At 47.7% G+C, this 14,488-nt stretch overlaps 9 protein-coding genes across 9 annotated transcripts; 2 read left to right on the top strand and 7 right to left on the bottom strand.

Moving 5' to 3' along the window:
* Window positions 1–82: 82 nt before the first annotated feature.
* On the top strand, window positions 83–486 carry E1B28_003207 (uncharacterized protein; the record flags this gene model as incomplete). The annotated part of the gene is made up of 2 exons (XM_043160177.1): window positions 83–213; window positions 291–486. 2 exons carry the CDS (start codon window positions 83–85, stop codon window positions 484–486), a joined length of 327 nt encoding a protein of 108 aa, XP_043002133.1.
* Window positions 487–766: 280 nt separating this feature from the next.
* On the top strand, window positions 767–946 carry E1B28_003208 (uncharacterized protein; the record flags this gene model as incomplete). Its single annotated transcript, XM_043160178.1, has 1 exon — window positions 767–946. The coding sequence occupies one exon, from the start codon at window positions 767–769 to the stop codon at window positions 944–946; it is 180 nt and encodes a 59-aa protein (XP_043002134.1).
* Window positions 947–1,356: 410 nt separating this feature from the next.
* On the bottom strand, window positions 1,357–2,277 carry E1B28_003209 (uncharacterized protein; the record flags this gene model as incomplete). The annotated part of the gene is made up of 6 exons (XM_043160179.1): window positions 1,357–1,611; window positions 1,670–1,758; window positions 1,821–1,871; window positions 1,936–2,064; window positions 2,124–2,134; window positions 2,198–2,277. The coding sequence occupies 6 exons, from the start codon at window positions 2,275–2,277 to the stop codon at window positions 1,357–1,359; spliced, it is 615 nt and encodes a 204-aa protein (XP_043002135.1).
* Window positions 2,278–3,123: 846 nt separating this feature from the next.
* Window positions 3,124–4,498, bottom strand: E1B28_003210 (uncharacterized protein; the record flags this gene model as incomplete). Its single annotated transcript, XM_043160180.1, has 3 exons — window positions 3,124–3,297; window positions 3,360–3,410; window positions 3,467–4,498. 3 exons carry the CDS (start codon window positions 4,496–4,498, stop codon window positions 3,124–3,126), a joined length of 1,257 nt encoding a protein of 418 aa, XP_043002136.1.
* A 173-nt stretch (window positions 4,499–4,671) lies between these two features.
* On the bottom strand, window positions 4,672–5,903 carry E1B28_003211 (uncharacterized protein; the record flags this gene model as incomplete). Its single annotated transcript, XM_043160181.1, has 5 exons — window positions 4,672–4,976; window positions 5,043–5,282; window positions 5,342–5,471; window positions 5,523–5,681; window positions 5,745–5,903. 5 exons carry the CDS (start codon window positions 5,901–5,903, stop codon window positions 4,672–4,674), a joined length of 993 nt encoding a protein of 330 aa, XP_043002137.1.
* Window positions 5,904–6,150: 247 nt separating this feature from the next.
* Window positions 6,151–9,388, bottom strand: E1B28_003212 (uncharacterized protein). Its single transcript, XM_043160182.1, has 17 exons — window positions 9,170–9,388; window positions 9,035–9,115; window positions 8,944–8,973; window positions 8,869–8,886; window positions 8,595–8,816; window positions 8,460–8,542; window positions 8,302–8,409; window positions 8,233–8,246; window positions 8,024–8,177; window positions 7,769–7,967; window positions 7,696–7,709; window positions 7,579–7,641; window positions 7,352–7,518; window positions 7,158–7,299; window positions 7,016–7,096; window positions 6,789–6,947; window positions 6,151–6,721 (listed from the first exon to the last, which is right to left on the bottom strand). Exons 1-17 carry the CDS (start codon window positions 9,200–9,202, stop codon window positions 6,562–6,564), a joined length of 1,728 nt encoding a protein of 575 aa, XP_043002138.1. The 5' UTR covers window positions 9,203–9,388; the 3' UTR covers window positions 6,151–6,561.
* Window positions 9,389–9,932: 544 nt separating this feature from the next.
* Window positions 9,933–10,253, bottom strand: E1B28_003213 (uncharacterized protein; the record flags this gene model as incomplete). Its single annotated transcript, XM_043160183.1, has 1 exon — window positions 9,933–10,253. One exon carries the CDS (start codon window positions 10,251–10,253, stop codon window positions 9,933–9,935), a length of 321 nt encoding a protein of 106 aa, XP_043002139.1.
* A 2,267-nt stretch (window positions 10,254–12,520) lies between these two features.
* E1B28_003214 (uncharacterized protein) lies at window positions 12,521–13,166 on the bottom strand (the record flags this gene model as incomplete). Its single annotated transcript, XM_043160184.1, has 4 exons — window positions 12,521–12,619; window positions 12,679–12,800; window positions 12,852–13,079; window positions 13,136–13,166. The coding sequence occupies 4 exons, from the start codon at window positions 13,164–13,166 to the stop codon at window positions 12,521–12,523; spliced, it is 480 nt and encodes a 159-aa protein (XP_043002140.1).
* Window positions 13,167–13,190: 24 nt separating this feature from the next.
* On the bottom strand, window positions 13,191–13,872 carry E1B28_003215 (uncharacterized protein; the record flags this gene model as incomplete). Its single annotated transcript, XM_043160185.1, has 5 exons — window positions 13,191–13,209; window positions 13,277–13,398; window positions 13,458–13,510; window positions 13,561–13,768; window positions 13,840–13,872. The coding sequence occupies 5 exons, from the start codon at window positions 13,870–13,872 to the stop codon at window positions 13,191–13,193; spliced, it is 435 nt and encodes a 144-aa protein (XP_043002141.1).
* Between the last annotated feature and the right edge of the window lie 616 nt (window positions 13,873–14,488).

Raw genomic sequence — 14,488 nt, forward strand, 5'->3', positions numbered from 1 at the left:
CCGATCAGAAAGTATCAGGTGACCGCGAAATAAGGACGGTTTCAGGGCCACTTAAACTTTATCGGAATGAACGTCAAATTTTATGATATTAACACGTCTTTCATGTCTAGGAACTGGCAAGGCACACACCCTAACCAAACTCATTCAGCACCTCGTAGGACCGTCTAATACATGTGGCGCTTCCGATCTCGCGGTCGATAACATCCTCGAGCGGTTAGTCTCCCTTCCTGCTCGTCTCGACACGCAGACGATTGACTTCAACCAAATATGCACCCGGATCGGCCATCCAGCTCGTGTAGACTTCGGCCGCTGCCTTGGCGCACGAGCGGCTCGATTGATCAAGCTGAGCTGATGGAGGATAAACAAGAAAGAGTTGTGAATAAATCCACGTCATCTCATGGGTCCAGAAAGAGAAAGGAGGACGCGGGTAGTCGAGGAAAAACCGCGAACAGGAAAGGGCTCGGAGGGCAAAGGGAGAAAACCTAGCGGTACACAGAGAAGGAAGATGCGGAGGAAGTCAAAGTGTTGCGGAAAGATGATCGACAACGGTCGAACCTCATCTTACCGTCTTATCCTGTCGTTTGCGCCTCCTTCCTCCCCGGAGTCGACGAACACACGCGAGAGGAGTCCCCAAGTCAGATAGTGCCGGTGACATGTCATTCTGCTGGCACGTGAAACGTTTGGTTAATGAAGCTACGCAGGCGTTGGAAGTGTTATTTGGATTTACTTTCTTCAGGGAACCGTCCTACTAAGCTCATTCTATCCGATGCAGCTCGGACCTACCCATTTTTGGTTAAGACAGAGGGAAGAAGTTCGCCGAAGCGATGGGAAGGAAGACGACGATGGAAGCGATCTTGTCAATCAAGACACAACCCCAACGAACGCACTCAAGCACTTTTTCGACTGCCTCGAAGAGATGTATGGTGTTCGGATCAATATCAGATGAACAAATGGATAGATATGTGGTTTTTCCATCTCAGATGTTGTATGTGAACAAGGTCAGATCGGATACTGATGTTGCGGGAAGGTTGTTATTGGATACATATTCAGTGTATGAGATACATAAGATCAGTGTAGTCCGGAGCAATGAAATAAGATTGGGGTTTTTCTTTCTTTTTAGCTCAACTGTTGCACGAGTAAAATACCTTGCAAAAGGCATGGAGTGGTGATAGAGGCACGCGAGCTGAGGGACAGATGGTATTATTGTAACTACGCGGGGACAAGAAGAAAAGTACATAGAGTATACCCCCTTGCCTACTTGTGACTGTTACATGCCATTACGACTGCACTAAACGGTGATTGTCTATCTGAGGATCCGAGAGGAGGGAGGGGGAGGAAGGGTTAAAGCACACGCATTCAAGCCAATGCAAATCCCATTGCAATCGTCACCAACGTCAAGATCGGAATGCTATACCTTGCCGATACAGCACCGTTCCCCGTAGTACTGGTGGGATTAGCACCTCCACTGGTACCAGAACCACCGCCAGAACCACCGCCAGTAGCAGACGCAACACCCGAGATGGGTGTACCGAAATATTGGAGGTCTCCAGTAATAGGACCCGGAAGGGCGGATGCGGAGGCTCCTTGACCAACTAGTCCACCGACTCCTTGCTGGGAAAAAAACGGTTATGATTGTCGGTATTTGGTTATAAGATGGTGTTTTACTCACGTCAGGCGCACCAGCACCCTGTGCGTTCTTGATAAAGTTGTCCATGGAATTGGCACCCGACGTGGGACCATTGATAGCGCCCACCATACCTGAGCGAAATTAGATCAGATCGGTGTTGGGCCACACACACACCGATACCTAATTCACGTACCAGAGGAGCAATGGAACTGAGGGACAGTTTGCTTGCAGTAGAACCAAATAGCTAAATAGAGAGTACCGAGAATCAAGATGCTTTTTTTTTTGAGGAAGGGAAATTCATGACTCACGGTGGCTGGCATTGGTGACGGTCAAGTTCCAAGTAGCAGGTGGCAAACTTCCATTGTGGTCAGTCGGAGCTGCGACCCAGCCAGAGTCGAATCCTCCATCCTCACGCGTACAGGGGCTGGCGAAACTGCCTGTAAAAGTTGTCGGTCATTATGCTACCAGAACGTTCGATGCAAAGAACATGGCGTACTCTGAGTGATACTAGCAGTAAACACGACCATAAGCCCTCGACAAGTCAAGCAAGAGGGTAATCCGTCAACTCACCTATGATTTGCTGGAATGCCAGTGAACATGAATTGAACCACGTCCCCGACATTGGCTTGGGTATTTGCGGGGTCGAACATGTAGATGTTTTGTTTTGCGCTTAGAACTCCACCAACTTTCACCTGGTGAACAGTCTATCATGAACTGAATTAGACGACTGTACGACATCGAGAAGACTTGAAAAAAGAGGTCCTCACTCCATTGCTCTGTGCATAGACAGATGATACGACGGACAAAGCGGCGGCCGCGTTAAGGAGAAACATCATTTGAGGAAAGAGTCTAGGTATGAGTGAGTGAAGAGATGTGGAGAGGGAAATGCCTCATCTTCTTAAGAGTGTCAACAGGGTCCGTTTGATGGAGGCTTCCATGAGCACCAAACAGATCCACCTTGAGAAAATTATTACAACCAAGGGAATCCTTGCAGCCTCGATGAAACGGAAGGCAAAATTCGCTTGATCGAATTCCTGCAATAGGGTATTGGGTTCACACGGGAAGGCTTCCGCGATGACAGAGACTATGATGTGGAGTAATCGCAGTCGTATAGACTACGGCAACGAGGGTGAGAAGGGCATAGTTTGGGCATAGTAATTGGGCACACTGCTCCAAAGAAGCCAATTTGAGTTTATCTGCGTTGACCAAAAGTAAGTCGAGGCCATGGTTGCTTCTAATGCACGAGAACTCGAAATGTCGACTGTTATGTATACGTCGACAAAGAAGGTGTGGGTATGATGCTGAGATGAGCCAGCGCTGTACGAATGACGAGTAATCAAAACCAAAAACGTTTCAAGTACGTGTAAAAATATCCGAGGTGATAATCATCATTGAAATACTATACGTGATTGGTTGAAGGTCAGCCCCAGTCACCGAGGTCATAGCAACGTCTATTCATACATACCAAAAATAAACATATGTAGCATCGTTGCGGGTCAAGCTGAAAACTCTGTCAAGATCGACCAAGTCGAATTGTCCAAGTAAAGAACATTCCCCATGGGTAATATGATCGTTTTCAACGTTGGACAATATGTATGCCAAGTCCTCGCAATACGACTTTCTTTTCGTGGACTACTCATCATGGGTGAAGCCGACATGAAGGTAATATACTGCAATGAAAAAAAGCAGGGTTGCGTGAGGGATGAAACAAAACTGGACTTCTGAAACGTACTTTCAGGCGATCAAATCGAGCTAAAGAAGGTGCTGCGGCTTCGAGTGCTTCCTACAAGTAAAAAAATTCGAATGGAGGCATAAAACGGACGATAGGGAGGAACTTACCTCAGAACACTCCGCCAACAGCAGGACCACCGCCAGCGCCTCCAACTCGGGGAACCGTTTCGAGATCTCCGACAAAATATAATTCGGCGCGTTTGGATCAAAACTCATAATGCTCAGTTTTTCAATTGGTCTAGACGTAGAGGTAAGTGCTTCCAAACACTTGATAGCACAATCCGCATATAAAGGCATAACCACCGTGTTCACCGGCCTGCCTTTGACCACAGTGGAAACGATCTCAGGTCCCGCATGGATAGCATTGACCTTGGCCAGCCTGGGTAACGCTGATGAACTCAAAGCTGGGGGGGTATAGGTAGGGTTCAGATTGAATGTGTTGGCACTAAATGAGAACTGGGAGGGATCCGAGTTGAATCCACGTAAAGAGAGGTCTGTAATAGAAGGCTGGGATTCCAGGAACCGAACGAGTCCGTGGTCAAATCGGAAGGAAGTATTGAATGATTGGAGGGCGAAAGGACAACCGTCGAGGCTCACTTGGGGGAACTCGTTGGGAACGTCGATGAAGAGAGATGTTAGGGAGGGTAAAGCACGAAGGGTTCGTTTGAGCAGGTCGATCAAATTCTTCGTAGGGGTGTGTATGAGCGGCCAATGAATGGAAATAGACCTGACAAGCAGCGCGAGATGGTTGTGCTTTACAAGGGCCGTCATACATTGTGATGACTGTGCTAATTCGGAGGAAACGACGATGGATTGGTAAAGAACGCGGTTGGCAATGACGTTCAAGAACTTGTGAGCTCGTGAAACCCTAACGAGGTCTCCTTGATCCAGGTAGTTGAAGATGAGGCCCAGTACTTCAACAGGAAGATTCGAGCAAGACGTCGGCGAGCTGTATACGGACCAACTCGAACTTGGGGGAGGGCAAACATTTTCGCATTGGCATTCGGTGTCGTCCGACTCTCGTCTCGACGCCTCACCAAGTAAACCTGAGCGACGAGCATTGAACTGCTCTAGAAGAGCCGTTATAGAGTTGATCTGCTGATGTACTGCGTCCGCTTGCTGCACGACGAGCTGCATCATGAAGGAGCGGCCAGAAAATTACGGCTCGACGTACGTCGTAGTGGCGGATGTAAAATGAGATCTTAGCGCGGATGCTGATAAGATTATCCGCGCGCTTCAGGTGGGTACTATTATAATTTCGCAAGAAAATAATGTCTATATATTGTAACCTATTTTAACCACAACTCGAACATTCACTCAATCTTCAAACTATTCTTACTATTCACCACTCTCGCTTCCTCCTTGAAACCCTCCGCCAAAACATCATCCAACAACTGCTTCTCAATCAACAACAACTCCTCACGACCACCCGTCTTAGCCTTCTTCTTGGCTTCAGTAAGCCGACGCTGGTAAGCCACATACTTGTCATCAGTACCACAAATCCTATCCCACCAACGGAAAGAGGTCGCAAAGTTGTTCGTGAACGCCATATGATGGAAATCATGATGGTCAGCTCCTGACCAGAAAGGCAAAATGTGTTGGAGCGACCAAGGGAAGTCTAAAAACAAGATTGACTTCATCAATCACATCATCATCAATCACAATTAAAGCCTTGTTTTCGTACCATAACCACTGTGTGCATCAATAGCTTGGAACAGTTTGAGAATTACCCAGATCCAGAAGGAAACGAAGTGAACTTCGGTGAACAAGCACAGAAGGAGCGATCCTCCCAGAGTTCCAAATCCGAGAATCATAACTTCAGCTGGATGGGCGTATTCGGCAGCGAGACCAAAGGGTGCCGAGTACTTGTGGTGAAGCTTGTGGATGTGTTTGTAGAGGATTGGAATGTGAAGAGCACGGTGGGCTGGAACACACACACAAATCGTGAGGATGAGACGTTGGAATAACGATAGAACAACTTACAAACGAAGTGGAACGCATCTTCAAACAACATAAAGAACGCTATCTGCCAAAGCATGGTCTGCCATGTAGGGAAAGGTACTTGATAGGTCTTCATTCCAATAAACTCCGCGATGGGATGGAAAAGCCAGATCTAACACGCGACGGTCAGCCTCAAGTATCCCAAACACACAATGCAACGTACAGTAGGTAGCTCAACCGTGAGATGTGCCCATAAAACCAACTTTGTACATTCCCATTGCTCTTCGGCCGACGGAACCTTGCTTGGTTGCAATTTCCATTTTCTAAAGTAGGGAATCGCGTCGATGATAATCCAAGGAATGCAACGACCGAAATAAACAATCTATACGGGGGGACTTGAGCTCACGGTCCAAGGAAATTCAACGTCTGTTAACCCAACACATACCTCATGCATGAGGAAGCCCAAGAGACCAGTCGCAATGACTGGGTTACCAATCCAGACGTACCAAGCGACCCATTGTTGTTCGAACCAGTTGAGAGAGGAGTAGTCGACACCCCCGTAGAGTTGACTATAGACATCGGGCGCAGGAGCTGTTGAGTTCATGGCCGTTGTTGAGGATGAGGGGGAGGAGAGGGAATCAGAGTGAGCGAGGAAGGGCTGGTGCCAGACCGCTTGTTTTTTATACGCTGGGAGAAGCGCACCACTTTTCTGATTTTTTTTTATGGCGTGAGCGGATCGTGGGAAAATCATGCATGATCCTGCATGATCGCCATGCTAAACTGAATTTGTTCGAAGTCATTTTGATTTCTGCTGTGCCGTTTCCGTTTTCTCCTACGAACGCTTGCTAGTGTATGATACCTATATGATACCAGTGGGAAATCAAGCTGAGATGACAGCGATGCATCGAAGGTGGAGAATGATTCATAACGTAACGACAGTTGCGATCGAGTTCCATGGAACGACCAGACACAGAAAAAAAAAAGGAATTGAAATGACAGCTACATACTTAGAGATAAAATACTTCAGAACTACCAAAAAAAAAAAGAACGACCGAAGATAATAAACCTGTTAACATTGAGATTTTGCCCGTAAATCAACAACAACAACAACAACAGCAACAACAACAAGATGCCCCCAATAGATCTACAGTACAGCACGAAAGGATAGATGACAATGGTATCGGAGGTTTTGGAAGGAGAGGGGAGGGCCGCACGTCGTACTGCACCAAGTTTCGCCCAGGCATTTAAATATTCTTCGATTCCTACAGTGCCCGTGGCTTTTCGACTATACTGCCAGTCTTGCTATGAACATCCGACTCTTCAAAAGCGGCGTCACCGTCCGATCCTGATCCCTGAAATGCGCCATTGCGATCTTGGAGCTGCATATCTTGTTCGCGATGCCCACGGTTGAAAAGTACATTTCTACCCCCAAAACGCGAACATGTCAATATCGACTCTCGTGAGGCAAAAAAAAAAAGGGGGGACTTACATCCAAGAAGGGATGAGACCACCGGGGGGTACTGCCCACTCTTCTGATGCTTCGTAAGTGGGAGGAACAATACGATCCCGGGTGATCTTCATAATGAGCCATGGAATACCGTTAATGACCATGTATGATATAATTCCGGCGATGACACCGTATGCAATGCTGTAAGGAAGAAGGAAACGTTCGTAAACGTTTCAAACAGACAAAAAGACGGTAATGATACAACTCACTTGTACGACAATGGAATAATTAACAACGTGATGAACGCAGGAACAGCATCACCAATGTAATCCCAGTTGATTTCACGTACACTGTTCAAAATCCAAAATGAACAACGGGGACTGAAACGGAGATGGAAGAGAAAATGCTTACTTGCGAATCATCAACGATCCAACAATGACTAACGCACCTCCCGTCGCCCATGGTGGGATGGAAGCAAAGATAGGGGAGAAGAACATGGAGATGAAGAACGCAATGCTCGTGACGATAGCGGTAATTCCAGTCTTACCGCCCTCTACAATACGATCAGATCAAGACACATCAGGGGTCTCAAAAAAAAAACTGACCGCTAATACCCGTAGCACTCTCAATAAAGGCGGTAACAGGGCTAACACCCAGAAGGGCTCCCATGCTGATGCTGAAAGCGTCAATGCAATAGGCAAGAGTCGAGCCTTCAAAATCGAGAGTGACGGGGTCCCTGAGTCCAGCGAACTTGGCCATGGAGTATAGGGTACTAGGGGGGGAGATGATGTCAGTAGCGTGTTTGCGTGTGATGGCTTCATGGGATTTTTACCCGGTAGTGTCCAAGATATCGACATATAGGAGGGTGACCAAGGCGTACCACACTCGGCCGTTGCTGAGTGATCCGTTAGCTCAGGGTGGAGAGTAAAAAGAGGATTCTCCAAGTTACCTGTACGCAGTATACTAATTGATAGACGGATCAATAAACCTTTGGAACTGTACAACAGAAAAGGTCCACTCACATCGATCGCATTGGCAATTTTTCTCAACGGTGTGAAGGTAACGACCTTTTTGAAATAATCAAAGAGAGCGTCACCGCTTTCGTTGTGCGGGAAAAATGTAACAGGTGTAGGTCTTGGCCATGAAACGATGGAGACTAGGAATATCCCAATAAGTAGTGCGCCTCTCACTCGGTAGAGCATGAGAATGATGGTGAGGATCCTATAGGGAAGAATCAGGACAAACACGAGGAGCTTTTTAGTAGCAGAAGTACCCACCCTCCGAGGAAAATACCAAGCCATACTCGCGGGTTTTGTAGAATTTTGTGAGCACAGTAGTGAGGAAGATTTGGGAGAAAGTCCCCATCGTTGCATCCGCCTAATCCAACGAAGTTGGTAGTGTCGCCACCAATTACGTTTAGTCCATTCGGGGCTAAAGATAAGGGTAAGCCATTTGTGGGGGTATGTATGTATTTTGAGATTCTTACACAATCCAATGAATCTAGTATCCCGCAGTGTCAGGAAAAGGGATAGAATGGGATGATATGGTTACTTACGCAATGAAGAGACCAATACCACCGCCGACAGCGAGAACGAGAGATGGAGGCATCATGCGAACAAGCCACTGCCGTAAACCGATGATCGATAGGAAAAGGAAGATCCATCTAAGAGGACGGCGTCAATCATAGTCGCAGAGTTTTTGGAATGGACTTACCCTTCGAGGAACACGGCAGCTAAAGCTTCACCGTAGGTCGCAATACCTCCGGAGCCATGGAAACCAACGATAGAATATGCCAACTATAACGTGGATCAGGATTGATCACCCTTTGAAGAAGGTAAAAAGACTCACGTAGGCATTTAAGCCAAGACCGGGGGCCATTCCGATAGGCAAGTTGGCGACAGCACCCATAAGGAACGAAGACATGGCGGACATGGCAGCGGTGGAGATGATCAACTCGTTTCGGACCTCATTTATACACTGGTTGTAGGCACTGTCGGTAATACAGCCGTCGCCGGTGGGACAGACACAGGGACCTCCTGAGTCCGAGATGATAGTTGCGTTGACTGCAATCTGGAAAAAGGTTGGATTGGTTGATGACAGAGATCGAGTGGGGGTCACATACGATGTATGCCATGGCAGCCTAAGGTGGGGTTGTAGGTGAATAAGGTCCTTTTCCTTTACGATTAGAATGACCCACCCAAGTTGTGAGTCCCGCTCGTATTTCAGTCTGAAAAAAACGTGTGCGCGTCCAGTTCTGATCCAGGAAGTAAAAAGATGAAAAGACGCACGGTGAACCTGGAACCTATACGTTCTCGAGGGTGTCCAGAGCCTTCCAGTTTGAACCATCTGCCAATACAAGAGTCCGCGACCTGTAAAATAAAATGAGAAGAGGACGAGTAGAAAGGATGAAATAACAAGATTACCCTTGCGTTGAGGCGATCGAGACCACTGACCATGGTGGCTGAGAGAAGAAGGGAAAGGGAGAAGTGATAAATTGAGCCGAGGAAAAATAGGAGCGGCAGCTATTTGTATATACCAAAGAGGGGCGGCGACCCTTGATGGGAAATGCCAAATTGTAAAGTAAATTTGTAAATTGTACTGGCTCACGGTAACCGCTGTCCTGACTACCTCAGATGTAGGGGGACTGTAGGGCACGTGCGCACATGATCACAGACCGTTATATTTCTGATTTCTGATCAACGAATGTCCTGTTGTCGTTCATTGATAAGCTCGGCCATACGGGGGCCACCACAGTGTGGGTGTGAGCACCAGTTCCTAGCTGATAGTACCTTCAGCTGCCTCCCTGTTTTAAATCGGCTCTCTCATGTCAGACGGCGCCGTGCGGTTTTCTCGGCAACTTATCGCCAGTACCTTGCCACTAAATTTCGTAACTCGCGAACATAAAGGTACGCCCCTCCTGGTGGGTCCTTGAAGCCAACCACTGAACAACTCTACGTTCATCAAACGTTCTGGAACACATCCACACAGACCCGGCACTCCCACCGCCGATTGTGGTGCAATGGTTCACTCGGTCAAAACCACTCCACATGGCTCCCAGGTGGCGCATCTCACCGGAAGGCGTTCGAAACATATGAAAAACCTAGGATCGAGCTATAAGAGTAAAAGGTTTCGAACTACAGAACCTCCACAACTTGCCGTTTGTGATTCCGGTACCGCGCTGTGTACCTATCTATTGAGTATGTCTATCCATCTATCTGACTGACGGTCATCACGATATTGCGGCATGGGTGTGGATGTGGAGAATCGAATCGAGTCCAAGAAGTCTCCGTCGGAATTAGGATCATCCTGTGGGAGATGCCTTGTCATCGTGAAAGATGAGTTATCATCAACAAATCCGTAGGGCCGTACATGATTAATGCGACCATATGATTCTTGTTTTTTTAGAACCCAAGTGCTCACACACGCTCCCGTCCAATGCGAACGCTCGGAGTTGGTGTAAACCCGGTCGAGAATGTACCGACTGTGATAGACTTGCCCGAGAAACATATGAATTGTAATCTGGGGTAAGTTCGAAACCTGCAGCCAACTCGGTAAGCGCAGTTCCTAGGGCAACTTTTGAACCAGTTACCAGGCTGAGTCTCGAGACGCGAGAAATGATAAATCCCAAATAAATCCGATGGTCATAGACCGATATCTTGGATCGACTGCTTTTGCATTGTTCGGACTGGTGTTTCGATCACTAGAGCACGCGAGATTTTCCTCGGCTCGAGCGACGGTTACCAATCAGACTTGGGATCAGCCATCTGAGAGAGCGAATTGTTCAGAAGACGGAAAGAGGGTTCTCCTTGAGTTGTCCTATGCTCGGATGAGCCATCGCACAGCAAGACATTTAATTAGAGCCCGCCTGGAGGTAAGAAGCACCGACGGTTATACTGTAGTTTCTTGGCGGGACGACCCACAGTAATAATAGAATCTCAGTCCAAGCATCACAGGTTAAAAAAAAAAAAAGGCAGGCGGCCCAAGATGATTCATTCGCCAAAGTCACTGCCGCAAATAGGAATGAGCTGCGAAGAACGAAGAACTGCCACTGCAGCCCTACAGGAAAGAGGTCAACGAACCTTGAAAAGCCTGAGGGCTTCCAGAGTAGATCAAGGAACCTCCAGAAAAGAATTGGGAGTTGGGTTCAAGTTGACAGGAGATGTGTGCATGTGACCGCTTTTCAAGGGCTTTAATTTGAAGTGAACGCCGTGGACATTCGGAAGATATGGAAAAGTAAGGGGGACGTATCGAGACGGGTGCTGATCGTGCTATTACCAACGGGAGTATAGATATTATCTTGAGAGTGGCAGGAGACAGCCTGAGACCCCCCCTTTGCCAAACAACGTCCAAATAAATTCCTCCGACAAACTCCCTTCCTCAATCATCACGAACTTTACTTACAAAACGTATCTGCCTCTCGCTAGGAATGACTTTTGTTGCTCGCCACCTTCCCAGTGGCTCGAACAGGTCTACTTACGTCCCGCCTGGGTCCGTTCATTACTCAAGCACAAAAAACAAAACAACCACCTTCCGTTTGTCTGTCCGTTTAGATCTGGTCAATCTTGTCGCTTCCTAGAGGACTGAAAGCGAACTTGGTTAAAAGAATTCTTCCCTCTCATCTACTCTGGTTGAGACTTATGTTTCTTCCAAAATGCAACTTCTCTACTGTCAAGTGCTATCTCGCTTCTCCCAGTGCTGGCCAGGCCCCGGGCGTATTCAAATATTCAAGGTCTCGACTCTCGTGTGACTCTGAGCCTATTTCTATCGTCACTGTGTTCTCACTTTTTTTTTTGATCATTCCGTTTCAGAGATCCAGGCCCCCAAAAGTATGATGAGTACGTATGTACGAAGCCCTCGCCACCCTCCGCCACCAAGTCGTTGTCGTTACAGGTCGTTACCCGTCCCAAAACCACGTTAACCCCCCCCTCAACCGTCACCATCACCACCGCCCCCCCCCTAAATCGCCTCAGCATCCCCCACACAACTACACATCCCAGAACGCTGATGCATCCCCGGAGAAACTGAATGCAGTTCCCTGCAGCCAAGTGGCTTGCCGATATGGTGAGAGCGTTCATGGCTACGACGAAGTAGACAACAATCACGGTGGAAAAGGGTCATGGCGGATACTGACGTGAAGAGGAAGTATGCTGTACTTATGGGGGGGACGGCGAGGTGGTCGTCATGGAGGTGACCATTATGTACCATTGTGAGGAGGAGGTTTCCAAAGGTTATCTGGGTGGCGCGGATACGGGTTATTGAAAAGCCTATCCTGAATCACTGGTTCACAACCTTTCTCGAAAGTCTCTTTCTCTACTTTCCTTATTCGCTTTTCTCCGAATATTTTCGAGACTCGCGATGCAACGAGTTTGCCGTCTTTGTATTACTTGTAGTTTGCCCCCAACGAAACGATGATATCTATTATGTTGGCATGGCCGTTCGCCGCTCGGCGTGGGCCTCTTTAGCTTTCGCAGACCGTATAGACCATCTTTTGACGGTCAGGTCCTCAGAAACCCATTGCAAAACAAGTGCATTGGGTACCGAACCTCATCGTACTCCAATCCCAAAACGCCAAAACATCACTCCACGTTGGCGACTCGTTATCATCCAAGTACCCATACCGACAGTCGTTTATACGCAAACCTCGGTATCGAGTTAAAGTACGCATCGTACCACGCATTCCAGCGCACCACTGAGCGAACCAGAGAAGATAGGGAGGTTAAAGGCATCCCTGCACGTCTCACCCACGCGTGTTTTCAACACGATTAGGAGAGCGTCTAGACGGGATGCGATTGCGGGTAGTATATGGGGATGAGAACGTGAATGATTTGGGATCGACGTTGACAAGCGAGGCTGTGAAGTTGGTAGGAGTCGGACTGTTTTAAGATTAGGTGAGTAATTGGGAACGAGTACTCCAGAGAAGGCACAAGTTTACTCTAAGGTCATAAAGTTCCCTCTCTCCGGTACACCAAACACCATAAACCCAATCATCGTCACCACCAGTATCATCCTTAACGCGAATTGATCGATACGTCTTATTACCGATAGAAGATGATCCTGCAAAGGTGTCAATACAAGCGTCAGCACTGAACCTGAACCAATACTCACTAGAATAAACTCCCTCCTCTACTTGCACCATTCCAATATTCAACCAAGCCATGTCTTGGTTTTGCTCTTTGCCATTTCCCGAGTGTTGCTTTAAAAAATCCCTTCCGTCGACACTGTAATCCTGGACATCCGCTCCGGCACCCAGATCAACCATGGAATAGACGTCCTCCTTGTTCCTTTTGTTGGCAGGGACTTTGGGGCTCCGGATGATAGGGGGCACGACGACATCTGGAGAAGAGGTGATGAAACGAAATAAAAAAGCCCGAAACATGTGAAAATCCTACCTTCTTCGTAAGGTAAAGTTTTTCCTAACATACGACGATGCCAGCCGAGGGCGTACTAACCATTGTCGGATGTGCTACGAAGAAGATAGCAGTGAGATATCAGCGGTAAGTAGGCGCGTAAGGACATCAGAGGGGACTGACTGGGTAATATAGGTATTGTCGGACACTTTGGGGTCAGCTTGCTCGACCTTTTCAACGATCGCTTCGACGAGTTCATCAACAGGTTGAAGTACACGGAGGCGTTGTCGATGTACGTGGTCTATCTAATCGCAAGGAAGATCAGTTCCTAAAGCCCAGTGGAGAGAGACAGGACGAAACATACATAGTGTTTTTCAGCTCTTCCAGATCCTTCAACCACGAAACGGCGCGTTTCGCCTTGACGTTGAACGAAGGGGTCCGAGGAACTTTGACGTTTGTAAACAAACCTTCCTGCCCCTTTCTCGGTACTGACAGTGGCTCCGTGAATTGTTTGTCCGCGATCTGAACTTCAAGATGTGGGGCCATCGGGGCAATACCAAGGACGAACGGTATGCCGTTTTGAATAGGATCCAAAGTTTCTTCGAGTAGACCCAACGCCTTGTTCAAGACAACGTCAAATTGAAACTGTCCCTCGTAGTTCACTGGGACAGCGTTCTGGGATGAGAAGGAAGCGTTGTAGTAAAGATATGCGTTGGGGTCGACCAGAAAGTCGGACTAGGTCCAACCTTAGCCATCTGGTCATAGGTGAGGCCGTTCATAGGAAAATCAAAAAGCGAGACTAGGCTCACCTCCAAAATCAACTCCAACGTATGTAATATTATGGTTGTGTGCGTACTGAGCTCTTAGGAGCGAGACTCGAAGGACAGCACAAGGACACGGGTGCGTAAAATCTTTCATACGCGGTCCCGCTAATTAAGTACTTTTGGGCTTCGGGATGTTCCTGTGCGGACATCTTGGACATCGGTGATTATATATGAAGATGTGCCGACGAGAGTAATGCAAAGGAGAAAAAGATGTCAGATCCGGGTTCGACGTTTGCCGATTGACTAGTGAAGCTTGAAGCTTGAAGCTCCACGGTGAAGGTTCTAGTCAGATCTGTCGAAACAATGCATATGGTTCAGGACGCAAAGATTTTGTAATACTGAAGCACGCCTCTCCTTTGCCTCTCCTCGACAGGTAGTTGAAGGCGAATGGATACGGGTGAACGTGGAGGAAAGTTGACGACGAAGGCATCAGGGGGAGAAAGGAAGTTGATGTCGGTGAGTGGATGACTTCCCGTAAGGATGTGGAAATAATCTCCTTTCAAATAAAAGTTTTGATTGTAAATTGCAAATTGGGAAATTGTCGAATTATTGCAGATCAGACCAACAAGCG

The sequence above is a fragment of the Marasmius oreades genome, chromosome 11 (assembly GCF_018924745.1).
Source record: "Marasmius oreades isolate 03SP1 chromosome 11, whole genome shotgun sequence".
NCBI classification, from domain to species: domain Eukaryota; kingdom Fungi; phylum Basidiomycota; class Agaricomycetes; order Agaricales; family Marasmiaceae; genus Marasmius; species Marasmius oreades.

Bases quoted from the DNA above. Each gene is read 5' to 3' on its own strand.
- E1B28_003212 (XM_043160182.1), bottom strand. From the start codon at position 9,202: ATGGTCAGTGGTCTCGATCGCCTCAACGCAAGG. The intron at 7,968-8,023 runs GTGGGTACTTCT...TCTTCCCTATAG, and splicing joins CTTGGTATTTTCCTCGGAGG to GATCCTCACCATCATTCTCA. The intron at 6,722-6,788 runs GTAAGTCCCCCC...TTTTGGGGGTAG, and splicing joins GGTCTCATCCCTTCTTGGAT to AAATGTACTTTTCAACCGTG.